Source organism: Amphiura filiformis, chromosome 2, assembly GCF_039555335.1.
Source record: "Amphiura filiformis chromosome 2, Afil_fr2py, whole genome shotgun sequence".
NCBI classification, from domain to species: Eukaryota; Metazoa; Echinodermata; class Ophiuroidea; order Amphilepidida; family Amphiuridae; genus Amphiura; species Amphiura filiformis.
In genome coordinates this window covers 63,918,178-63,945,869 of record NC_092629.1, presented here as the reverse complement: position 1 = coordinate 63,945,869, position 27,692 = coordinate 63,918,178, and the positions used below count along the sequence as shown (strand labels likewise).

The 27,692-nt window shown below is 41.9% G+C and overlaps 2 protein-coding genes across 2 annotated transcripts in view; one reads left to right on the top strand and one right to left on the bottom strand.

Moving 5' to 3' along the window:
• Positions 1-323: 323 nt before the first annotated feature.
• On the bottom strand, positions 324-740 carry LOC140142078 (uncharacterized). The gene has a single exon (XM_072164032.1). The coding sequence runs from the start codon at positions 738-740 to the stop codon at positions 324-326; it is 417 nt and encodes a 138-aa protein (XP_072020133.1).
• A 21,240-nt stretch (positions 741-21,980) lies between these two features.
• LOC140142068 (uncharacterized) overlaps positions 21,981-27,692 on the top strand; it is a 37,563-nt gene continuing 31,851 nt past the window's right edge. The window contains exon 1 of the mRNA XM_072164024.1: positions 21,981-22,050. Within this exon, the coding sequence (XP_072020125.1) occupies positions 21,981-22,050 (70 nt within the window). The remainder of the gene's footprint in view (positions 22,051-27,692) is intronic.

Here is a 27,692-nt window from a genome sequence, read left to right as displayed (position 1 = left end):
CCCTGACTTGGGACGGGCGGTGGTGGGTTGAGCGCTTTGTTCCCGGGAACCCTCCCTCTCCAGTGCAGCAACTGTTGACATCAGGGAATCACATTACAGTAGTGGCTACTCCTTTCTTTCAGACCAGGAACTGTCGGTATAAGGTGTTGAAACCAACGTGCCAAACTTAACCCCCAATACCAAGCAAATCCTTTGTCATGGGTCTGCAGGGCAGGACTTGCACTGCTGGAACATCTTGATGTGTGCAAGTTCCATTAGAGGTTAGGCTGGTCACAGGATCCTGGTCCTATGTAGGGAAGTAGAGCTTGGTCATTTATTCAACTTCAAGTAGGTCGAGTGGTGGCATATACGGACGGTTCACCAATTCCCAGTTTCCAAAGTGTCTTGTTGTTGCGTGCAAGCCATTGAGTGTATGTTGCTCTTAATGCTGTTCTCGCCACAGTATCCAGTGCCTGTTTGGTTTCTTTGTTTGTGAGGCCAAAGAACTTGAAGCAGGTTCGAAGTGTGTTGTTTATGAATCCTCTTGATCCCACCTCTACTGGGAAGTATTTCAGTTCCCATCCTGCTGCTTGTCCTTCCTGGATTAGATCTTCATACTTCATTTTCTTTCTGAGGTTGGCCTGTGCTAAGTTCTCCTCAGCAGGTACTGTGAGTTCAATTATGATGCCTTGCTTGTCTGATGGCGAGTAGACAGTTATGTCTGGCCTTTTCGATGTTGTCACTATCTCTGGAGGGAACATAGCTGGGCGATTGTCTTCATCCCACACTACTTGCCAGTCCTCACAGCTTTGGATGATGTTGTCTTTCTTTGTTCTGTGCCATGCTACATTTCTGTATTTCGTTCCAGTCTCAGTTCTGAATGAAATGCCGGTGACTTTCTGTTAATGTCCGTCGCCTACTGCCCCAAATCTAGCTTTCAAAACAGCAGGGACTAGTTGGTGGACTATCTCTCGGAGTACCATGTCATGTCTCCAGTTGTAACGGCCTGTTTTAAGAGAGTACTGGCAGCAGTTGAATATATGTGCAGCATTGTGCAGCAGTTGTAGCCACAGAGAGTACACTGACCTAGTGGGTGTTTGTTCCAGGTCTTCCAGTTGGCAGGTGAGGGTAGTGTGTCTTGGACTGAGTTGAGGTAAAATTTCAGCATCTCAGGTGACCAGGAGTAGAGGAGACTATTCCATCTTGTGTCCATGTGCATGGCTGTTTCCCATCCGAGGAAGCGACCTTGTTTTGCCATTCCATATAAGGAGACAATTAAGTAGGTGCTCTTCTGAGACATCTTTGGTAATGGATGATAGCGTGTTCCTTTGCTCTTGCTTAGACATCTGCTCTTGGCGCTTCTGACCCTTGATGAAGCCCAGGCCCTGGCGACCATGTTGCCCTCTGCATAGCTCGTTGATAGAAAGATTTCTTTCTCTTTCATGCAGCTCTTTCACACCATTCCACTGTTTCTTTCCTCTCTGTCTCTGCTCTATGTGACCATAGATGAACTATGTCTCCTCGTCCACAGAGTATTTCATGATGTGGCACTTCGCCAACTGCATAAATTTGAAATGCGTTGTTAAAGCTTTCAGTTGAGGGCCCTTGTTAACTCTCTTTCTGTAGAGAATAGAGGTGTTGGCGCATTTCGGCAGGCCTGCCCATCTCTTGAGGTAGCGTGTAGCCACAGCTTGAAGATTTTGGGCAAATGACACTGGGAAGCAGTAGATGATGAATTCCCAAGATATCCTGCTCACAATGTGGTTTTCATATATCCACATCTTAGCGATACTGTTGACTTGGTCATTGTTTACTCTCTCTCTCTCTAGGAGAGTCTTCAGTTTGGACTCGACACCATATCGTTCAGATCCTTGAATATCTCTTGCCCGAGAATTCTCATGGATGATTGGTGGATAAACGGGATGTCCTTCCCACTGATGTGAAGTTGTGGGTCATATGGTGCATAGGTTGTTGATGTCCTTCCATTTGTCCTGACAGTGTTTGACTTCTTCATGGTCAGACTTCTACATTTAGTAGGTTTAGCTTCCATCGTTCTGGTCCACTTCAGGAAGGTTTCAACCAGGGTGAGAAGTTCTCTACATCCATCAACACTTCCTGCTATAATTATTGTCAGGTCATCTGCGTATGCTTTCTGGGACTGTGTAGCCATTTTTTTGTCATATAGGACAACAGGTGATTTGCAAGCACTTGGAAGACCATCTTCCCGCTAACCATTGTCAAAGTTATGTTTCTAAACAGTTCTGGCCTTGATGTATCATCCTCTTTTGGTATCAGAACTGCTTCTCCAATTCTCCATGACAGGTGGATTTTGCCCTTCTTCCAAACTCTTCTTAGGATACCATGCAACATTTCGTTGACGGGTCCTTAAAGCGAGGGTGATTAATTTTGTTTCACTGGTTTCATTTTCTGATATTGGATTTCATAATTTGATCTTATATACCTCGATACCTGCTGATGTTTGACCTTTTGCATGTCAACACATTCCTGGTGCTCTGGAGGTCAGCTGGGCAGGGGAGTGAGTTTCAGGGCTGGAATTGCCAGAGGGAATATAGTATGGTGACCCAAGTGAAGTCCAGCTGGTTAGGATGACAGATTGACCACTGTGTTCTTAAGACTAACTTTCATGCTCATGGCAATTGCCATGGCGACTGGCTGTCAAAGCTGAAAACATTTGAAGAAAGCATGGATTCAAAAGGATATGTACATGAAATGATACTGAAAGGACTTTTGGACATTTCTTGTACACCAGGTATGAGATGGCATTAGTTCCTGGAGCGGATTTATTCCTCTTTCTCAGTATTGCTTCCTCAAGTTCTGCCATGGATGGCGGATCTTCCGATAGTTGAGTTGGTGCGTTTGTAAATAGGGAGTGATTCTAATGCTTCTGACAGTTCACTATCTAACTCATTCCATGCCCTTTTGTCACCAGCTTTGGGTAGATTTAATCTTGGTGTAGATTCCATCTTGCCACAGACTTTCTTGATGTCCAGCTGGTTCTTCTTCTGATGTAGGAAGTAATCATCCTTTAGGTTGGCTCTGTGGTTATGTACCTGCCCATTTCCTGATTGATTCGTCACAGTTTACTAAATATATAAAAAAGAATTTTATTGATTTTATCCAAATGTTTAAAACCATTAAATTTGTAATACTTGATTCGGAGTTTTTTTCTGAGAACAACAACAGTATATGCTCTGTGCATTGAGAGTGTTTAAAGTCCATTCTTTCAAAGCCGGCACATCTCATTTCATGACATCAAACTTTTTCTAGGTCAAATCTGTCTCGTTCGAAGTAGCTCACCGCTTACAGTTGGTTTTTGCGGAACATAAATTTTAAATGTCTTTTTTCTCAAAAAGGAGTCATTTTCATTGTCCTCATAATATTAGCTTGCCAATGATATGATGTAGTCCGAGCAATTTATAATTTTTTATGCCCTTTAATAACCTTTGATCCCAAATTTAGAATACTCCCTATAGACATTGGATAAAAATAATGCATGTGTGCAAGTGGCGTCACCGTCTTACATAATTTGTGGGAGAAGAAGCATTTTAAACGTATTTCGTTTTATACCGGAAGTGTCCCCTTAATGACCTTTGACCCAAAATAATAAATACCACATATATATTGGGTAACTACATTGCGAATATACCGTTACTGTCCTAACTTTTTCTTAGCTGATAAAAAACTTTTGAAAGTATTTCGTTTTAGACCGGAAGTGACCCCAAATCTTTGTACATCATATAAACACTGGGTAATAACAATGCATGTGTGCAAATGGCATCACTGTCCTACGTAATTTGTCACAGTGAAAGAAGCAGCATTTTAAAGGTATTTTGTTTTATACCGGAAGTGACCCCTTAATGACCTTTGACCCCAAGTCTGTGTACACCCTATAGACACTGGGTAATAACAATGCATGTGTGCATATAGCGTCACTGCCGTACGTAATTAGTAGAAGAAGATGCATTTTAAAGTTATTTCGTTTTATACCGGAAATGACCCCTTAATGACCTTTGACTCAAAATAAACCCATGGTAGCTTATCGGAGAAGTGCTAACATCAAGGACATGATTGTACGTTCATCCCTACCTCCAGCCCAACCTCCTCCTAGAGGCTCGATTGCATGTGGCTCATGTACTTTATGTAATCATGAGATCCACTCTAACGCTAAATGGGGTGGTGGCTCACCAGTCGCACACACCAAGAAAGGGTCGTCTTTCACTAGTTCTTCCACAGGTGAAAGTCATGTCATCCACAAACACCTCAGTTGTCAGAGTGAGAATGTGATCTATCTTATCACATGTGCTAGTTGTCAAGTGCAGTATGTGAGCTTATGTGGGAGGGACTGGTCGTAGCCTGGAAACCAGACTGACTGAGTATTGTGCTGATGCTCTTCTTAACAGAAATACACCAGTAGCTAAACATTTCAACCTCCCAGGACATTCTGCAAATCACATTACTGTCATGTGTATTGACAAACCCCCAAAGACTGACACTTTCATGCGAAAGAAACTTGAGAAAGACTGGATCTCTAAACTTCAGACAACCCAACCACTTGGCTTAAATGTTAAAGATTAACATGCCAGTGTATCTTTAGGCCTATGGATCTTGTTAGCATTTATTACTGGACCTACATGTAGGCCTATATGTTTGATGTATCAATTCACATTTGGCTTTCTTATTGTAGGCCTCCTTGCTTGCTAATATTTTCCAGCTTTTAGCAGTCCCTGTATCACTACCTATTTTGGCATATTTCATGTCAATTTGCAACAGTATTTCACTGTGCTTTGGTTTTAGTGATTTTGGCTTTATCACTTTCATCCGCAGGCCTATATCTGTACATGCACGGAAATTTAATTTTATCATGCATGGACCACATGCTTTCCCACTTTCTCTGTTTTTCTACCTCCCCTTCTTTTCAGTATGCATATTAGGCCTACACTTTAATATTTGAGACCTTCATTGACTTGTGTTTTATCCAGCAATTTTGGCTTATTTTTCACTTTTCTTGATACAAGTATTATGTAGGTCTATAAACATTATTTGTTCTTTATTTAATATGCATTACTTTTCTCATAATATTGAAGTTTGAGTGACATTTCTCCACTTATCTTATCTATTCATTCTCTACAACCTCTATTGATTGCGACCCCACTTGACATTTACTTCCTGTCAATTAGGACAATACCCTATTGTCCTGTGGTGGTGCTTATTTACATATTGCTTCCCAGTCTAACTTTGTAGTGAATTCAGTTCGGGGGCACTGCTAATTCAAAGACGTCTCTGATATCAAAGACTCTTCAGTGCCGAGTCACCTGACAGTATCATAATTCAAAGACGTCTCATAAATCACATACTCCCTAGTCTCAAAACCCAGCCGCAAACGATATTGTGAACGTGAACTGGCGCAACGGGAATAATTTTGCGAGTAGGCCTAATCAGCATGATCAGGGTTGTAGCTAGCCCAAGTGCCTGCTAGCTCATGCTAATTTTACTATCCAATTTATGAATTAAATCGCGGGCTCGGGATACACTCTTTCTAGTGAACGTGAGAATCGGAGAATGCTAAAAAAATGTTGCTCTTTTTCATAATTGAGCTTAAATGCTGCAGAATAACTTTGCTCCCTCGACGACATTTTGCAGACTTTCAATTCTCCGGACACATCAAAACTGTTTATTGGTTATTTTCGGAGCATATATTTTTTTAAAGATTTCCAACTGAGCCGCGAATTTTAGTTTTAGGCCTATATGAACACTCGTGCTCAATAATTCCTCCAATTCAGCGTAAGTTTAGGCTTTTCTGTTTTGCTCGAGGGGGATGTGCTATAATAGGCCTATAGTCATTATATCTATGAAAGATAGGCCTATAATTCCTAACAAATGTCCTGCGGACCTGACTTCTGCATGGGTATGAACCTGCTCAATTAGGCCTGTATGGATAAATGCAAGTTAGCCTTTTTTTTTTGACGGAGAAGGGTGCCTGAGGGGATGTGCTCCCTCAGAAGTTGGAAAATTATTTTCAAAAAGTTGTGAAAGGCACAATAAAGTCATTTGGTGTAAAAGTTTACACTTATTATTCGTATTATTTTGGGCATAACAGATTTCAACGGACCCGACTTGTGAGGGGGATATTATCCTCAAACTAAAAGCCAATTGGTGCATCATTTTGCATTAGGCCCCTATTATTAACTTATTTTTCCAACCATCATGATTAAGCATAGCCTATAGGCCATATAACCATGTCATGATAATGCATAAAATGTATTTTAGAATGGATTTCCAGTGGATGCGACTTCCGTGTCACAAATTTCAAGCATGAACATAATTATGATGCGCAATGACTCAGAACGTACTCTTCCTCGTTTCTTCTTGTTTTCTTCCTTGTTTTCTTTCCACTTTTCCCCTTTCGTTTGCCTAAAATCCCCGGATATTGAAATGAGCCTGGGTGGCTGTGGCACTAAATTTTCAACCCACTTTTGCTAATATTTTGTCCTGATTTTTGTAACATTTTCGTCCCGGTATTGGCAATTATTTTATATATGTTTTCAGTTGTCGGGATATTTCTTTCAATTTTTGGGAAATCAGACCGAAAAAGTAGACATTTTCCTTTTCCCTCCCTTTTCCGCCCTTCAATTTTTTAGAGGGCACTATACTGCCCCACTGGCTATGCCCAGGCCCGTACGCAGAGTGGGGCCGTGCGGTGGGGCAAAAGTCCTCAAAAAAAGGTCCAAAGTTTGTGAAGAAGGTCCACTTTTTACAAAATCGCCACCTGGAAAAAAGAACCACTTTTTCAAAATCAGCACCCCCCCTCCAAAAAAACAGGCCTGGCTATGCCACTGCTCTGTCACTCCCCTTCCTCTCCCTTCTCTCTTTCTCTCTTTCTCTCTCTGTCTCCCTCATTTTTTTTAAGACCCGGGGCTGCAGGCCCCAAAGCCCCACTCCCTGGGCAGTGGGCACACGGCTGGTTTACCGTAATTTGTTGATCTATTTTGAGCCACCTAATCATAACATAACCCTACCCCTATCAATAAAATACAAGTGTCCATATTTCTCCGAATTCATCCCATGCACGTGTGCAAGAGTCAGGCCACGAGGTTAGGCCTGAACGTCTCCTTAGGGGCCTACCAATTTTCAAGTCATTTTTGAATATATTTTTGAAAAGTTGCCGCCACAATGCGTGCCAAAAATCGCTCCCCTCCCCCTTCGTTGACTGGCCAAAAATTCATTGTTCCATCCTTTTTTGCCTTGCCAAAATATTCACTCCCCCGTGACTTGGGATTTTTGTTACTTCAAAACGTTGGATATGGCTCGATTTTGCCAATCTAAGTGTTTTCTGGGACCATTTGTCAGAATTTGCACAGATAGATATGATGTTTGCACAGGCAGATATTTGCTAAATATAGGAAAGCATATTCCGATACAGTCACCTTCTTTCCGATGTGCTGCATCTAGTCCCAAACTGTAAAAAAAGCACGACGTATGTGATATCACAGACCCCCGTATGTGAAATCACTGACCCGTCTTTGATATCAGAGACGTCTTTGAATTAGCAGTGCCCCCGAACTGAATTTGCTCTCAATGAGAGAAGACACAACTTATTTTGCTCTGAGTTTGCTGTCTTTGTTTGCTACTTATTTCAATTTGAACTTGCCTTCAATTTTTGACTTGAATTTGTTTTTAAACTACAGCATGTAGTTCTTGTTGTTTGCTTTATATTTTGTTGTCTGTCCCTGAAGAAGAGCAGTTTATCTGCTCGAAACGTCGGTTGTTTTTTGTCCGTTTAGTGTTTGACTGCTATGTACACAGGGATTTTCATCACTTCTAGTGTACTGTTTTCCTAACACTTTTGTGGGCTCTGGAATTGGCCATTTTTGGCCATCGAACTTTGCCTGTTTTGTGCCTACTCTGGCTGGATGTTTGGTTTAGCGTGTCTGTTTATATGCACAGTGATTTTCATCACTTGTTCTAGTGCAGTTTTGTATTACCATTGATCCTTGTTATTTTTGCAGGTTCAGCACTTACTTCTGTGGGCCTTTGAAGTGGTAATTTTTGGCTATCGAACTTTGCCTACTTCTTCATACTTTGTATACTATCTAGTCTGCATTTTACTTGTTTCCCCACATCAAGTTGGTGTACCTTGCTTTTTTTCTTTCCTGTTGTTATTATTCAAGGTATCCTCTTGTATCATTTATTGATCCTTGATGTGTTTTGTGTCCTCGTCCGTTGGATTCACCATTACCCACTTTTTCTGATTTTGCTGGTGATCCCCTGCAGCCGTCATGGTTCCGGACCTAGGACTCCTCTCGTTTGTCTCTCGTCTACATCCCCAAATCCGTCTTGTCTTCAATCAGCTTCGAAAATCAGCTTCATGATTTTCTTACTACCCTCAGATCCACCAAGCTCATCCCTAAAGGATTGTCAATTAGAGGCCACATCAATACAACAAGTAGGTTTTGTTCTGACCTTGTTGATGAAACTTTTCTTTCTACATCCAGCAAGCTTCTTGATATTCTCATTATAGATTCTGTCAATGCTGTTCAACAACAGTCTACTGAATTCTTGTCTCTTGTCGTGTTTTATCTTCTCTGGTTAACCCCGATATCTTTTCAGCCATCCTTATGAAACTCAAAGAAATGAGTTACCTCGACGCCAACAATCTCTATGGGCACGCGATGAGCAAGCGCTTGCCGACAGGAGGATTCAAGTGGATGAGCACCGACGAGCTGCAAAACTGGGGACTCTGGCCTTGTATTGTAGAGGTTGACCTCGAGTATCCGAACGAGCTGCACGATCTTCAAAACGACTACCCCCTCGCACCGGAGAGAGTTGCTACAAACAATGTCGAAAAGCTGATCCCAAATCTGCGGGACAAAAAAAGTATGTGATTCACTACACAACTCTGAAGCAGTCTCTCAAACTAGGCCTTCGGCTCAAAAAAATTCATCGTGGCGTCAGGTTTGAGGAAAGGGCGTTCATGAAGTAGTACATTGACTTGAACACTCGACTTCGCACGATTGCCGCGAACGATTTTGAGAAGGACTTCTTCAAGCTCATGAACAACTTTGTGTTTGGTAAGACGATGGAAAACATCCGGAAGAGGGTCGACATTCACCTGGTAAACTCAGTGAAAAGGGCTAAAAAGCTCGCGGCGAAGCCAAACTTTGAGCGGTGCACGATTTTGGACAAAAACTTGGTGGCCATTCACATGAAGAGGGCCAAGATAGTTTTTAACAAGCCGATCTACCTAGGCATGTGCATTCTCGACATTTCCAAGACGACGATGTACGATGTACGGCTACAGGGCGAAATTTTTGACGGACTCTTTAGCGTATGAAATTCAAACTGAAGACTTTTACCGAGACATTGCCCCGGATCTTGACGCTCAATTCGATACTTCGAACTACTCAGCTAACCATTTGTCCGGGATTCGAACCGGATTGAACAAGAAAGTGTTGGGTAAGTTTAAGGACGAGGCTGGTGGCAAGCAGTTTGTTGGTCTTCGAGCAAAGCTGTATGCCTATATGATGCATGAGGGCTCGGAAGAAAAAAATGCAAAGGTGTGAAGAAGGCCGTCATCAAAAAGAAAATTACTTTTGGCGATTACAAAAAAAGCCTCTTCAGTGGTGAGCCTCAGATGAGAAGAATGAACGTGATTCGAAGCTACGCCCACGAGGTTTACACAAGATCGCGCTCGCTGCGAATGATGATAAGAAGATCGTCCTGCCGGACAAAATCTGCACACTTGCGCACGGTCATTACAGAGAGCGAGAATAAGGGTGAGAAGGATGAGGAGAATGAAAACCAAAGCAAAAACAAGGGCTAGAGCAAGAATGCTGGAAAAAAACAAGGGTAAGGACCAGGGCAAGAGGAAGCAGCTGGAGGTCTTGGGGTACCCAGACAATATGTTCAATACCCCCTGTCATAACACCGAATCCGGAGGCAGCTGAGTACCTGGAGGAACAATTAATAATTCCTGTCGAACAAACCCTCTTTTTGGCGCTCCCTCGGATAAATAATACAGGATGGGGTCGTCAGGCGTTTCGACAACGCTGTCGATCCCGTACGTCTCGAGAGACCATATGGGATCAGTAGCTCTCCTTCGCTCTCCCCTCGAGCTCACCTGGCCTAAACAGGTACCTTACTTTTTACGTTAGATGGAACCCGGACTTCATTTTTCCAACGCTGCGGTGCTGAGTGCAAAGCCCAGATTTTTTTCCCCGATCGCGTCTGACGGTTTCATTTCGATGAGGCGCGTTTTTTCGTTGCTCGTATAACTTCTGGCAGCCTAGCTACACACTCTGTACTTCTTACATTCTTCCCATTTCGAGCTTCTATCAAGATTTCCTGAGCATATTGGTGTCCGAACAATCTTTCAGACAGAGTTCGATTGAATCTTTCTACGATGGCTTGAGCCCTATGCTGACCAGGCTCTCCTCTTCGCACGCTCACGTTATGCTTTTTCATGAGTTCGTTTTACTTTTCCCATGAACTCCTTTCCTAGATCGACTTGTAAAAGGGTTGGCCATTTGCCTCTTGTGTAAATTTTTTCGAAAGCTTTGACAACCTCCCCGACTCCTTCGAGCTCAGCGGTTCAGCCTCTTTGTACCTGCTTGCAACGCCCACCACAGTCAGAGCGTATTTGTAAAACTTAGTAGCTTACGTCCTTTACCTGGCCTGTCGTGAGGCAAAAAAGCAGGTCGGCCTGGTGAACCTCGTTGGGAGTGCTCACGCTGAATTTTGCCCTAGGGATGTAATTTGGAGGTGGAAGGTAGATTTGCCAGATAGTCTGCTTTTTCAAAAAGTCCGCAGCTTTTACTTTTGTCACCCCAGCTTCTTTTGCCAACTTGTCTATTGCTGAGACACCTTTCCAGTATCCTTTTGGACTGTAATAGATTTTTGAAGTTTGTCGTCCATTTTCTTTATTTTCACATTAGTTCACGAAATTTTTTTAGTAGTCCAAATTTGTTGACGTATTCTTCCAGCGCGTTCATATCTCGCTGATCGACCGAGTTTTTTTGAAGAAAATCGATCGTTTTTTCAAGAATCTGAATTTTTTCCGTTCTTTCTGGGATGATCCAAGGTGGTCTCAAGCACAGTCTCATTTTGTACTGATCCTTATACCACGCGGCAAAGCACAGTAGCAAGGCGTGCGCCTGAAATCTCACCTTACTTCCATTGTACCCGCTCGCGGCAACGAACAGGTTTCGAGACTCGTTCCGTTCCACTTGAAAAATCTCCCCGGATGTATCTTGAAGCTGTTCGAATATTTCATCATCAACCAGCTCAAAAGAAATTGAATCTGCCATTTTGTTGGTTTTATTTTAACTGTTGAAAAATAAACAACAATGTTAGTTACATTTTGGTTATACGCGGCGTGTTTTCTGGACACCCCAGAAAGGAGAATTAGGATGGAAGCTAGGCGCATAGCCGAAGCGCTGGAAAAGTACAACCTAGCCCGCGAGGCGAAAAAAAAATAGTTTATGAATTTTGTAAAATTGAGCAAAAAATAAAATGGATCCTGCAAAATTCAATAAACTGCGCGAGGAGCAAAAATCGACCATCCTGAAATGGCGAGGTTTGGAACAAGGCGAAATTTTTGAAATCAAGGACTTCAAATACATTGCAACCAAGTTCAACAAATTTACGTGTGTTATTGAGCTCGCGGATGGCCGTGAATTTTGGGCGCCGTCTACGCTGCAGAAAGAACTTGAAAAAAGTGGGGTAAATTTTCGGCATTTGCGTTGCTATATGAAGGCGAACGAACTTGTTATGTCACAAAAAAAATCAGGGCATACGTATTTTTCGGTTGACATTGTCTGGGAACCTATAGAAGAATATGAAAAATATAGAGCTGACTTTGGATCTGAAGAAGAAAATGCCTGAAAAACCAGATCTTCGTTGGTGCGATTGTGACATTTGTAAGAAGAGAAAAAAAACAGAGCAAAAAAACAGAGCCAAGCTGAACACTTGCTTAAGAGTCAAGCCTACAATGGAATTCAACGTCTGTTTGAGGAACTGTGCGCTTGCGATATTTGTAACAGAAAAAACAGAGCCAAAAAACGGAGCCAGGCTTGGAACTTGTTTAAGAGTCCAGCCTGCGATGGAATTCAACGTCTGTTTGAGGAACTACCAACAAAAATTCCCTCGAGTGCCGAGGGGGTTTTTTTTACGTAAAAAACGCCATTATGTGTAAGGGCTGCGTTTGTGCGAATCGAAACGACTGTTCGCTTTGTCGTAAATTGCGCATGGCGACCCTTCGTTTTGCGATTTTGAGAGAGATGGAGCGCCTTTGAAAAAATTCTATAAGCTCGCGTACGATCTTTTGAGCCAGGAGTGCTCCTTGAATGCGGAAAAATACCACCAGCTCGCGTACGCTCTTTCGAGCCCCTCAAAAGTTTGCAAAGACTGCGGCAGCTCGAGCAGCATTGTTCTTGTTGATGACCTGCCTACATGTCTGGACTGCGGTGTCCTTCAATCGGAATTATATTTTACGAAGGAGCCTTGATGGCTAAAATAAAAAAATCATTCGCACTTACGCGAAGGGTTTTTTTTATTACACAAAGTTATACGCGAGAACTCCAGTCGCGACCATGCCCACTCCGACCAAGGCCAATTCTCCATTTTTGATAGACTCAGTCTGCTCCTCGTCGAGATAATCGTATAAATGCGGCTCGAGTGGTAGGGGATCCAAGAGCGCCCCAGTGAGCTTGTAATATTGTCGCATCGCGTCGTCGACGTCCTCGAAAGTTTTTTCCGCGTGGCCCTGCCGTTTTAGTTGCTGGTTGATAAAGTCAATTCTTTGAAGACGAGACTGATTCCACGAATCTCGATCATGTTGGAGCTTCTCGGTGGCGAGGTTGTGCCTTTTTCTTTCCTCAGAGTTTGAGAGCGAGCTGAAGAGAAAGTTTGATCCGCTGAAGGCGAGGGCATTAACGACTGCTCCGCCAAAAAGCATTGCTAAAGATGCCATTTCTTTATTTAACCCATGACGATATTTTCTGGCAATATCCCTTGCTTGACTAGAAGGTCTCTCGCGTAGGTCTCCAACCCGACTGAGAGTGTGAGCTTTACAACATCTTCCACGTCGAGCTGTCCCAGAGTCGCGGGCTTGAATTTGAAGAATTTCTTCGCGGTCCAGCAGTTTGCTGTCATGAGTGCGCTTATCGTCAGCGCGTGATATGCGCTGTTGACTAACATGTCAACGTTTGTATTATTATTTTCCATTTTATTATATCCGTTTGCTCGTATATTTAATTCGTCATAATTTTTTTTTTTAAGCGGACGGTGATGCTGGCGCTGGTGTCTGGGGTGGAGATCACCGTCGATGCTGGCGCTGGTGCTTGGAGGGTTCGGGGGTAAGACCCCATGATGCGCCTACCCAGTACGCGACCCCTAAAAGACCCCTCCTCCGACGATAATTGGCCAGTTGGATTGTGATTGCTGCGGTTGCTGCACCTGTGGAGCTGCCTGCTCTGTCTTGTTGGGTTGTGGAAGGGACGCTTGTTGTTCTTCAAAAGCTTTTAATTTTGCCCTATTGTTTATCTCCGCCGCTTTTTTACGGCGGCAACCTTTTGGGTTTTTAACCCAGTACTCAGATCGAGCAGTTAAAGTGTCTTCCGGAAAAGTCAACTCCGAGAGCATCTGCCTTTTTTGTTATGGATTTGTCGGCGCTACAATCGTCGATCAAAAAAAGTACCTGCCCCTCTTGAGACATTTTTTCTTTATTTTCAAAGAAATTTTTTTATTCGTCATTCATCGGATCTTTTGAGTTAGGACACCAGTCAAGAGGGTCGACGAGAAAGATTTGCTCGGGGTCGTTTTCAATCCACTTTCTAGAGAGGTATGCCTTGTTATTTTTTCAGGTTGGGCAGACTATGACGATGTGCTCGAAGAAACCTAGGTAGACTGTCTCGAGGAGATCGAGAACGAACTCCGACTTTCCGCATCCAGTCGCTCCGCATACTATTGCGGAATGGGCATATTTTGGATAGCTCATTTATTGTATGGGTTTGGGGGTTGCCACCATTTATAAAACTTGTTTCAGCTTACCACCCTCAAGGATCATCTGGGCATCTTTGACGATGAACACATAGACGCCCAGCGCGCCAGCAGTCTCGGCATCCGTCTGCATCTCGATTTGAATGCTGTTGTTGTTTCCGTCAACATCTCTACCAGACCCGTAAAGGGTATTATCATCGGTAAAGTGCATGTCGATCCAGAGCCCGTATTGTGTGGCGAAGTATTTGGAGAGGGTCATGTCTGACAGCTCGGCTTCCTTAATGACGTACGGGATCGTGCGATGCTTACCATCTGCAAAATGCTTTTGAATTTCTTCGAAGTGTTGATGAGGAAGCATCCCACTGGCGAAGATTTGATTCGGGTTTCCATTAATCTTCACGGAAACTTTTTTGATCTTTGGGTTGTAAAATTTTTCCGAGTCTCGAGCGTAACTCGCTCCACCGTCGCCAGGATCCACAAAAAGAATGAGTATACCCTTCATGGAATTGGCTTGTGGTGATATGTTGATATTCCAAATGGTGTTCGATTTGTTCAGGCTTTCCGTGTTGTTCCTAACGACATTGTCGTACACGATGGTGCTTGTTCCACTGTACCGGGCTTTTATCTTACTGGCCAGCTCGGGAGATCTCACTACCTCGAACTCCAGATGGATGCTGTTCACCGAATACGAAGCCTCCGTGTCAGTGCTTATTACAACCCGTCCGTAGCTATTGAAAGTGAGATCGTAAGAAAGCTGTTCTTTCAATTCATGTTAAAAAGGGCAGTGTGAGGAGAGCATTTCAAAGTCAAGAGGAATGAAGAACATGTTGCCCATAGCGGTTCCGATCGCGACATCGGCAGCGTTTGTACCTTTGTCCCCCACGTTGATCCTGCTTTGTCGCACGGCCTCCGACTGGATGCCTTGGTAAGCCGCATTCTCCCGCTCTCTGGAAGTTTTCCAGAGGTCCTGGTAGCACATAAAGATATCCGCGTCGTCCAGAGAGATGATGCTTTGTCCCTCGAGATTCACTTCTATCTTGCTCACGATCGCTCTTCCGAGGTTGTTTACGATCGTCCTGTTGGCGGCGCGTCCGCGTTTCCGCCGGTTGAAAACAGGTTCACCTTGAAAGAGAGCTTGCTGGTCCCGGGCACGATAACACCATTGTCCCCAAGCTTTGGGAATCGCACGGTGATTTTTTTATTCTGATTGATCTTACAGGGAACGTGCGTATTTCGAAATGCGCTTCGAATTCCAATTCCCTCTTCGCTTAGCGTTTTGCGAAGCTGGCGAAACGGATCGAGTTTATATCCAAATTTTGTAGCCATCTTTATTTTATAAAGTTGCCAGAAAAGTTTTAAAAAAGTAATAATAAAATAAAGATGGCAGAAGGAGTAGTAGAATTTGAAAATCCTGTATATCGCGATGAAGAAGATCTTGGAAAATTGGAAGATGATTATTTGAAAATGTATCAACTAAAGGTCGTGAACGAATATCCCCTCGCTATATGGTGAAGCTACATTGTGGTACGCAAGAAATAAGATTGGACAGCAAAAAAGGGACAACAAGTTTCTATCTTTAAACTCACTTGCAAACGACGAAACTAACCTCGCTGCCACCGATACAATCAGAAATGTTATCGGAATTAAAAATTATAGAAGTGGTGGTGTTATAACCCCTCGTCATACGTATATACAAGGTCTAAAAACCGCTAAAACAATAACCTTAGCTGAAGATGAAATTCAACAACACCAAAATGGGCGACTTTCTTCGTATACAATGCTTGATATTGATACCACCATAACGGAAGAAGCAGACAGATCGGTTGACGCGGCTGAAGTATTAAATTCGTCTAATCAGTTAGCAACCTGGACAACCGATTCTTTTGTTATGCAAGGCTCACTCAGTCATTTAATGAGGCAATACAAACGATCGAATTTGGTGTTGAAATGAGCTAAATTTTGAGTTTTCAATGTAAAATTAATTTTCTCGGCCAAATGAAAAGCAATCATTTTTATTTTTTCAGTAAATGTCAGGAAAAATTGTAGTGCTTGATACTGTATTTTTTTTTCGAGTCCTAGTGTTAAACTTAGGCATGAAATTCAGTCATTTCGTGTAAGATTTTCGATTTTGATAGGCTTAACCTCTGCCCGCGAGCCTTTTTTTGGATCAACCTTTTAGCTTTTCAAAGTAATATAGTTCGCTAATGAAGGATTTTCCCCAACTTTCTAACGCACATCACCGTGAGCGATATATCATAGTTTTGTCAGAATTTCCGTTTTGATTTCACCATTTTTTACTGCCGGCTGAAAAATTTTCAAAATGCACGCGTGAAATCTAAGGCTAATACTAGCATTGTGGATCGATATCCCTGGGTTTAATACCGGCATGGCTACAGTGTTGCCAGAACTTCAATATAGCAAAGAAATTCCCAGGCCTATAATAGCGCTCCTACTGATCATGTTTATAGCACGATGAGGATCTTTCATCACGTGAGTGATTAATTATTTGATTTCATCATCACCGTGATCATCGGACCAATGTGTTGAAATTTGCTTCTCCTCAAAACAACTTTGCCCAACAATCTTGTAAACATGCAATTGGTCAATATTTTAAACAAAACCTTCATTTACAAAATATAAATATTACGTTGTATGTTTTATGATCAAGCAAACTGTTTGGAACACACTTCCAAATAACCTTCGTAACGCCCCCAGACTTTCGTTATTTAAACGCCAGCTTAAAACCAATCTTTGTAAATTTATTGCTCTGTTTCTGTTTACGTAACTTCCCTTGGGAAACTCAGTATAACAGACAAAGCTGCATCTTCACTAAGCTGGTTAGACTAGTTACATTTTTGATCAGTCATGCTGGCTGACCAGCTCTGACCATGTAGACGTCAGAATGATTTTTTACTCTTGGACCTATCAATTGTTGATTGAAGTGAATGCAGCGACAGAGGTGGGGGTTCGAACTCACAACCTTGTGATCACGAGTCCGGTGCTCTATCCACTACACCATAAGGCCCTTGTTTTTATGTTTGTTTGTAAATTTCGTGCTTTACTCGCTTTGAGTTCCTCATCAGAAGAGATTGTGCCTTATAAGAACCATTCATATCATTGTTAACTTAAACAGGTTTTTGTTTTTAAACAAAAACCTGTTCAAGAAATTATTTAAAATTGCTTGCCTAAAACAGAATAACTTGGATGTTAATACTTGACGTAGTGTTTCAATTGTCATGAAGGTGGCTGGGTATGGTGCCTTTTGTTTGTGTTTGTTTGAAACTGCTTTTGGAAACCCACCGAAAGTCATAGGCCCTAATGAAGCAGCCAAAAACAATACCAGGTTAAACATGGAAGTTAAACCTGAAAACCTATTAAATAACTTCAAGGAAACAAAAAACATTTGTGGCAACAATAAGCCTTGCATTGAAAGTCATGGTTAAAGTGTGTTGAGTACCACCCCAAAGTTTCCCTACATACACACCCATTACCCACCTCACACACCTCTGCACCCACCCCACCCCATAGGCCTACATGTACATACTGGTACAAAATAATATAAGCATAGCTATACATTTAGGTATAGCGCTTAATTATGACAAATATGGTTAGGCCTTACATGTCAAATTAAAAACAAACCCGAACAGAAGTCTGAAGGGTGTAATGAAAATAGCAACCCGCGATGGGGGGGTAGGTCATACAAAATTCACCTCCAAAGCCAAAAACTTTGTCGGGTTGGCTCAAAGCTCAGTTGCAAAAAATCGCGAATCTTCTCGCAAAACTCGGAGACAAAGCTTTAGGCGCGCTTCCAGGAATTATTGGAGGTGTGATCAGTTTAGTTTTAAAAGCAGTTGGATTTTTAGCCGAGCACCTTTGGGTATTTGCCTTAGCAGTTGGTGGAATTTTGTACGCTTCTGTGAAGGAAATTTACGACAAAAAAAATAAATAAACCCTAGTAATTCTACCGCGAGTGCATTTTTTTTTAAACCAGCTCAAAAAATTGTCTGGGTAACCCTACTTCAACCACCAAAGTTTTACCGCGATACAAGTCATCCACAAAAAAGTGAACGCAAGTTGAACTTTCTCATTGTACTCGGCCTTTTCTCTCTCTTTTACGAGCCTCTCCATTTTACTCGTAGCTATTTTAGTATTGTAAGCGATTTTTTGCTCTCTCTATTGCGAGCTTTTTCATTTCAATGTCAAAGGGTTCCGTAGCAAGGGGCTCCAATTTTAAGGTCTTCCTCCTTTTTATGAGATCTTCTTTGAGTTTTTTTCAAGCTTCTCATTTTCACTCACATATAGTTCAGCACTGCATGAAAGTAGTCCGGCTTGGGTTGCTGACTTTTAATCACGATTTGCTGGTCATTTATTTGTGAGTTATACCCAAGGGGTATATCGTCCGACGCGATCTGAATAAAATTGTTGTATCCGTTCAACGTTCCAACTTCGATCTCCATGTTGCTCGGAAGCATGTACAATCCGTGTCCAACAACGAAGTCAAGCTTGCTACTAGCGTACTGAAGAGTAAAGGTCGATTAAATTGGGAAGGTATACCGCTGAATTGATAGCGTCTTCGACATTCGCCAAAAATTGCTTTTGAGCGTCAAATGCCCTCCCAGAGGCGGCTCCGTCCCCCCGGTAGACAATGCTTGATCTTGTTTGGGCTTGAGCTCCGAGGATAGCCCAAACCAATGTTCGAACGCTGTCGTTAATTCTTGAAACACCAGCCCTGGTGAATTCCGTTCGAGCAGTCCAAAACAAAAGATCCTATCGCGGCCATAGCATCACCCCTTCGAATTGACACGTCGGTTATGCCCGGATCGTGATCGAATAACTGCTCGATATACTCGACATCGTCCGTTTGCTCGTCTACTCCCCAAATGCTTGCCCATCAAAATGCACTTGCCTGTTCATCGACTGATCGTAGCCACCTCCATTCGTAAGCTTGCTCCATTTTTTAGTCATGACTAACTTCCAATCGTAAAATTTCTTGTTAAAAAAATAACTACCAATCCCATTCGAAAGATCGAACTTCTGCCTCCAATTAGCTCTGGAAGAAATCCCGCGCAGATTCTTTCAAACGCATTTTTTTTACACCGTTGTTCAAAGGATTCCAAGAATCTTCGGCGGGTGTTGGGCAGCTCATTTCCGACAAAATTCTCCTGATTTGATAGTAGGCGTGAAACCTGAAGACCGACCTAATCATATGATCCTGGTGGTTAAGATGCTCCTTTGACACACCACAACCACTGGTAGCGCACCAAACTACAAAATTAAGTTGCATTTGCCAGTTGTCGTACACGGTTTTGTCAGTAATTTTGGGAAGCTTGTAGCTAGCCCAAATGTTCGGAAACCTCGCGTGAAAACTGCTCTTTTTGTTCACCCAAATCTCCTGGTTTACTAGACTGAACCTGTGAGTAGGCTCGAAGGAACCGCCAGTTCGCGCTTGAAAATCTTGATTATACTCCATTTATTATAAAGTGAACGTTGTTGCGCCAGCGTTAAAATAAAGAAAATGAATTTTTTAACAATTAAAGGCACCGGCAAAGGAAAACCTTATCGCCCGTTTCAAAGTATAGACAATAACGGCAAGAACTTGAAAATTGGAATCAAAAGGATTTCTGGTCGAGTAGGATGGTTCAATGTCGAAAAAGAACTCGAATGGAGGTACGCTCAAGAAGGACAGGGACCTTCAACAGGGATAAAAAATAATCCCAGGGCTGTAAAATTTTGACCGGCTCGTAAAAGAATTCACGAGTCAGATCGATGGACTCGAATTCAAAGTTGACGAACGCAATGGAAAACTCGACATGACAATTCCCGCGCAGTATGAGATTTGGTTCCAGACCGCGTTCGAGGAATGTTGGGATTGGAGGACGAAGGGTGGCTAGCGGCTGGTGAATACACGGGAGATCGAGCGATAGAATTTTCACCTCGAAGAATTCTAGTGTACCTAAATCAGCTATCAACCACGGGTAATTTCGAAAACAAGGACGATGTTCTGCAGGAAGGCCGAGTTCTTGGGTGGATAGATCTCTCAAACTCCGCATTCGGAGAATACTTCGTCATCAAATATGCGAATCCGAGTTTCAAAAAAATGCAAAATGGAACCATCCACGAGCTAGACTTCGACTTCAAAGTAGAATGGAAAAATTCTTCAAGAAAACTTGATAATCACGATCAACCGCTGGATTTGGAATTGGAAATACAATAGAATAAAAGAGAGAATGTCTATCTGGGGACCAATAATCAAAACGGAATCAACGCCAACAGCTGGCGAAGATGTGGATCTTTCAGCGTACGTAAAAAAAAAAATGGAGCGAGAATGACCGGAAGGATCAACATGGGCAAAAAATAACTGGCCTGATGGACCCAACCGAGCCGCAAGATGCAGCTACTATGGGGTCCGTGACCAGCCTAACCTCATGGTTAAACGACAGAAAAGTTTCGGAGGATGGCGACTCGATGACCGGCGAACTCGCTATGAGCGGCAATAGAGTCACGGGTCTCCCACTGAAAACGAAGATGCCACGACAAAAGAGTACGTCGATGCCCAAATTGGACACGAGCACGATACCAGCTTGCACGTTTTGGGGAGATTCATGGTATGGATGAACGAAGATGGAACGCACTACGTTTCCATCCGAGCCAAGAAAAACATCGACATGGAAACAGACAAGTTGATCGAGATCAAAACGGAATGAACAACACTTTCAACGCCAGACCTAATCAAATCGGCATCACTGCCGGTTTTACGAATTGCCAAATCCCAGAAAGATTTGTCCCCATGCAACTCACTAGGCTTTTAGAAAATTTCTTCAACAAGCCGCATTTTATTGGCCAGCCTTGGAACCTCTCTTTTTCGGTAAAATCGAGAGTGAGCCCACCAAACGCCCGGCCCATCGAATGCTTGCTCTTTGACGTTTGAGTCTAAACCGACTTTTTTCATGTACCTGAATGTTACTTGGGCCGACGACTCGATATCGTTCAAAGTGCTAAATAACGCGCGGAAACCGTCTTTTCCGCATCCGTTCAAATGGACACTACAATTATGCACCATGTCTCGATCGAGCACGTTGAAAATAAGCATTGCTTTTGGATCAACGGGGTTTCAAAAGATGTCTACAGAACTCAAGCTCTAACAAGTCTCCTTGGAATTTTCATGAATTTTGAGCAACTGGGAATATTGAGCTTCTACGAAAAAAATTTAACCAAGCAAGAAATCATACAGCATTTCGTTGAACATCACGTGTCAAATTTTACGGACCACGAAGTTTTGCTGGACTAGAAAATTTTACTAACGACAAAGTTTTAATATAAATAAAATAAGCATGAAGAAACCTAGCGCACACAAATGTATCCTGATCTTCCTCAGGGACCGAAGATCAAGGAGTCGAATTCCGACTATAAAATATCGAAGAGATTAGGAATTTCATGGACAACGTTAACGAGAGGGAAAAATTGCGACGAAAATATAAGGCAGCGTGGAACATGTTTTATAACACGGCTCATCGCGGTTGGATCTGGAACGGGGGCTGTGGGGACGCTGGCCAGTGGAATTGGCGCGATCGCGAGTATTCCCCTCGGTGGAATCGCCAGGCTACCATGAAAAACTTGGAGAAGCACGAAAGCATAAAACGAACGGCAGAGTCTAGTTTGAACACGGTGAATGATCTGGTGTCTAGAGCCCTTGAAGACGGACTGGTCAGCAACGAAGACTTCCACCACATCCGGCGGGAGTCGGAGAACTATAGAGGTCATAAGGCTGGTATAAAGCATAGTACTCGCGCAGCCCTGATCGAATTGTCGGCTGACAGAGATAGAGGGTTTCGTGCAGAAGCCGAAAAGGTCGGGATGGAGCGCGGGAACAACATGGGTTCGTGGGCTTCGGAGGCGGCCACCAAGGAGTAAACAAAAAGCTAGAATTTTATTTTATTGTGTGGAAGTAAAAAAAAATATTTTATTTTGTTGTGGAAATAAAGAAAATGGCGAATAAAAATCAAAACTCAGACAAAGATCTGAAAATGCAAAACCAAAATATGGCCGAGGTAAAAAGTAGGTTGAAACATGCTCTAAAGGCCCTTCAAAAAATGATCTGAAAGACTTTACCAAAATGGAAAATGATCTGGAAGCTCTCCAAGAAAACTTTAACAAAATGGAAAATGATCTGGAAAAACATGAACAACACATTAGTAATCTTATTTGGGATATTGATACAATCATTGGACCGTGCATTGTCTTGTACATGAGCATGTGCATTGGCACAATACTCTGGAAGGTGACCTAAGGTGTACACAAAAGTTAGTTTTAAAAAAGTATAAGCAAAAACTTTCCGAGCAATAGCGTTGCAAAAAAAAATTTCGACAAACTACCTCCAAGCCCACGAGTTAATAAAAAAAAAAGTCCTATGATGATCACCATAGGATTTTTTTAATGTTCAAAATTTGTTCAGAGGTTTTAATCGTATAGGTTGTCCACTGACCTCTTGGATTATAATCTTTGTAGCGTCCCTCGGCATTTTTACATCCATTTTTCTACCAACATGTAAAATATACCGGAAACCCCTCTTCTTCAAATTCTAATTCAGCTACTTTTTGCCCATTGTCATAGTACCACTTCCAAATACCGCTTGGATTACCATTTTTCCACGTTTCTTTTCGAAAATGTCCTCTTTTTCTCAATTCTTCTATAAAGACATCATACGTATCATTGCCAGCCCAGTGCCAACCTGGCAGATCTGGAAAATCTTTTTCTTCGATACCGCTTGACGTAGAACCCATTTTTGTCTCGCCTGATAAGGCAGGAGACTATATAATCACTTTTCCGTGCAGATGTGTAGGTGTGTGTGTGTGTATGTGACAAATTTGGTTAAAGTTTTGGTTAAAGTTTGCTTTCCGCCTATTTTCTCGGAGACTATGAGTCGCACGTTCCTCAAACTTGGTGGGTGTGTGCATCTTGACCCGAGACAGAACCGGTTTGTATTGGTTATTGGGGCAAGGTCACTGAGGTCATCTAGGGGTCATCTGAAGTCAAATTAGTAAAAACTGTCATATGTCCATGACACTTGGTGGGTCCATTCAACATTTAAAGCCAAATTTTTGGAAGGTCATTTCGAAGTCACCAGGGGTCATCTGAGGTCAAATTTGTAAAAAGTGTTGGATGGGAATGAAACTTGGTGGGCACAGTCAACATTTAAAGCCACATTTTGGAAGGTCATTTGAAGTCACCAGGGTCATCTGAGGTCAAATTAGTAAAAACTGTTGGATGGGCATGAAACTTGGTGGGTAGTCATCATTTAAAGCCAAATTTTTGGAAGGTCATTTCGAGGTCACCAGGGGTCATTTGGGGTCAAAGTAGTAAAACCTATCGTATGGGCATGAAACTTGGTTAGTACAGTCAACATTTTAAGCCTAATTTTTGGAAGGTCATTTCAGAGGTCACCAGGGGTCATCTGAGGTCAAATTAGTAAAAACTGTTGCATGGGCATGACATTTGGTGGGTACAGTCACCATCAGCCAGATAATCGTGCCCAGCCGATAACCGCCAAATTCATCTACCAAAAGTAATTGAAAAAGCAGGTGGTCGCAAAAGCAGGCGAGACTCGTGGTTCGAGAACCGCCTTGTTTATTTTATTTGTACACCGTAAATTTAAATTACTCCAAACAGTAGCAAAGAGCATTTAAGCAGACACAACAATATGCGAAAAGAAAAAAAATTTAGTCCCAAGTTCATAGAACGTCAAATACAGCAATTTTTCGACATTTCTCTAGACAAAATTTAAAAAAAAGTTCGTTGACCTTTTGACCTCTTAAAAATAATTCTTGATATTAATCTAGCATTTACTCCAAGTTTGGTTGTGATACCTCTTACAAAACGTCAGATACAACAATTTAACTAACAAATTTAGGATTTTTTTTTAATTTTAGAAACCCAAAATTTTTATTCTAGAAACACTGACCCAACCCTAAAAAAACAACCCCCTAAATTTTTAATTTCAACTCTCTACCACCTTCCCCGGTCAAATTAGCCCCAGTTGTCCATTTTATGCTAAAAAGTAGCACCCCGAGCCACCATTATTAACAAAAATAGAAATAAAAAAATGTCGCATTAAAATCAGAACTCAAACAAAGATCTGAAAATGCAAAGCCAAAATCTGGCTGAAGTAGAAAGAGTTTTTTAAAAAATTCCAAAAGCTCTGATATCAATTGGGATTGGGATACTTCAAAGATTGCTTGCTCGTATCCCAATTAAGAGGGATTTTTTTTCTCCGACCCCTTTACATTACCCCTCAGTCTGGAGAGTCAACTGGGGGCTCTGAGTACTTCCCAGAATAGTCCGCTAGATTGTCAGATTCTGGGATTGCTAACAATCATAATAGCGGGGTTAGCACAAATATATATTAACTTTTGATGATCAGTCAAATCGCTAATATATATATTTTTTTACTCGGGTCGGAGTCAAGGCTTGGACCTGGGGCCCTTGCATTTGGAGTCCAAGCCTTTACCGACTGAGCTATCGCGCTAACCAAGATTTCATCATCTTTTTTATAAATATATACCTTATAATCAAGAAGTGCGCATGTGCAAAGTACAAGCATGACACAGCTGTTTAGACAAAAAGGACGTTCACCTGGACTCTCTTTAACTAACAAAGCATCCCCGCAGGCTACAGTCCTTTGTTATTTTAACCTCGCGCTTATTACACACCAACTATAATGTACATTAGAGTCACGCGGTAGCCGTGACCAGCAAGTTTTTTAAAAAAAAGACTGATAAAGAAGACTACTAACAGATGCTCCCGCGAGACTATATTTACACCTAACATTAAAACACTTGACTTCTATTGTTCGATGTTATTTTTCGCTAGGTACAAAATGTATCTAAAACCATGCTAAATGTTATTTACAGTCCCAGGTGTAATATCGTGACAACTCATTAATTCCAAAAGGGCCACCAATCTTACAGTCAATCATTGTTCGTAATAAACAAATATTTTTGCTTCCATTTCACGCGGTATTTCATAGCGAAAATTAGTTGCAAATCATACTGATCCAGAATTTTTGGACACTGCTACAGGTCTACCTGGTTATCACCTTCACACTACTTTTTCAGATTCACTTCCAAATATACCCTAGCAGATTCCTGGATACCCTACATACAAATTCTGAGCCACATTCGCCAAAAAAATCAAGTTTTTCACCATTCTTTTGTTCATATCGGACGACGCATCCATTTATATAATAAATGCTGTATGTCGACACAGTAATTTATAGCAGAGGCCTAGCCCTAGAACTCTGGCCATAGTATCCGTTTTACTTCTACTAGGGCCAGAGGCACTTACATTGAAAAATTTGTTGGAGATGCTTGAACGATCCAGTACAAAAAATGACAGCATTTCAATGCTTGATCGAGGTCACTAATTAACATGATAAAACCCACTTGAGAACACACAATCGCCGGTCATTTCTAAAGATGCATTTATACTCAATCGCTTTTGGAGAAACCTGAATCGCACGCATGGTCAGTGTACTAAATCGCCATCGTATTTGCCTGCTGAGCATGCGCATGATTCGCTGTTTCCCTCTGTCGGTCAACGTTCTCTAAAATTGCACACATAACTTGTGTAGTTAGCGACAATGATTCAGTCTGGGTATAAACACAGCTTTACACAATGACTAATTTACATAGGCACAAAAGACCGTGTTCATGTACCGTTACTCAGCCAAACATGGCAGAGTAGGTCCCGGATCTTCTGTACATGTTCCTATCTCCTCAACGTTATACCTTTCCAACAAGGAAAGAGATACGAAAGGCGAACGTCTACAGAGGCCCGTGGTCTAATGGTTAGGGCGCTTGACTCCAGATACGCTATCCCGAGTTCGAAACCCGGTGACCAACTGATTTTTTTCTTCAATGTTTTATTAAACAATTTATTGTCATTAATCAAGGATAACATAATTTTAAACATCCAGTGCTATTGTGATATTATTTTTTTTATTAAAGCACGTTGTTTCATTCTCATGGAAATTGTTTATTGTGTTAAGGGCCTATTTAAAAACACAGCATAATGAGATACAACACCATCAAGGATCAAAAGAAATCTGAATAACCAAGAAACTAGATCAGGTATTATAGGGTATGCAATACGACGTTACTCATTGTTATTCTAATTTAAATATATTTTGTCCTACCACGGGCAAATTCGCATGATAATTGGACAATAAAACATGATTGTGAAATGTATGAATGGTTGTTGAATCGATTCAGAGACCTGACTCTCTGTCATCTTCAGCTATCGTAGAACATGACAATTGTCATACCGTCCCGGTAGGTTGATTACAAACACTCTGTAGGTGTGGAAAATTGTTCCGCTAGTATGGAAGGCCAGCAGGAAAAAAAATATCCAAATAACATTTATCAAGCATATATAGTACGGAAGCGTCTATGTGACACAACTTGACAAGATAATTATCTTGCCATGTCGACTTATTATCAACATTATGTCAACATGACGATATAAAATATCTCGCCAAGACAACTGAACAAACAAATCAACATGGCAAGATAAATTGTCATGCTAAGTCGACATACCAAAAATGGATATCGTCTTCGCGAAATAAATGATTATGCCAAGTCAATTTAGCAACAAATTAATGTCTACATAGCAGGATATTTTGTCACGTCCAGTTGACTTAACAAACAATATAAGTCAACATGGTAAGATTAAATTATCATACCAAGGAATAGTAATTTTTGACACCGTAGAATTTAAATTATTGAAAAGCATCCTCGGGATGTAGAGGAGGGGCGGCCCGAAATTAAAGGAAAATTAAATCTCAAAAGACCGCCGACAACCGCCGCTCAATCGGGATATCCAACTAGATTGCCCCGCAGGGCTACAAAGAACCACAAACCGCGAAATTTGGATATCCAGCTAGATTGCCCCGCAGGACTCAGGAACCACAAATCTTGAAATATGGATATCCTACAAATTAAAACCACAAACCGCGAAAAACCGCCAACAACTGCCGCTTAATAGAAATATTCAACTATATTGCCCCGCAGCGCTACAAAGAACCGCAAACCGTGAAATTTGGATATCCAACTAGATTGCCCCGCAGGGCTTTAAAGAACCATAAACCGCGAAATAGCGATGTCCAACAAGTTCTAACTATAAATTAGCCCTCGATAGAGGGCAAAGCTTGAAGGATTAGGGAAATTATAACCACAAACCGCGAAAGTTGCCTTAACAAACAATATAAGTCAACATAGTAAGATAAATTACCATACCAAGTAATAGTAATTTTTGACACCGTATAATTACAATTTTTGAAAAGCATCCTCGGGATGTAGAGGAGGGGCGGCCCGAAATTAAAGGGAAAATTAAATCTCAAAAGACCGCCAACAACCACCGCTCAATAGGGATATCCAACTAGATTGTCCCGCAGGGCTACAAAGAACCACAAACCGCGAAATTTGGATATCCAGCTAGATTGCCCCGCATGAATCAGGAACCACAAATCTTGAAATATGGATATCCTACCAATTAAAACCATAAACCGCGAAAAACCGCCAACAACTGCCGCTCAATAGAAATATCCAACTAGATTGCCCCGCAGGGCTATAAAGAACCCCACACCGCGAAATATGGATGTCCAACAAGTTTGAACTATAAATTAGCCCTCGATAAAGGGCAAG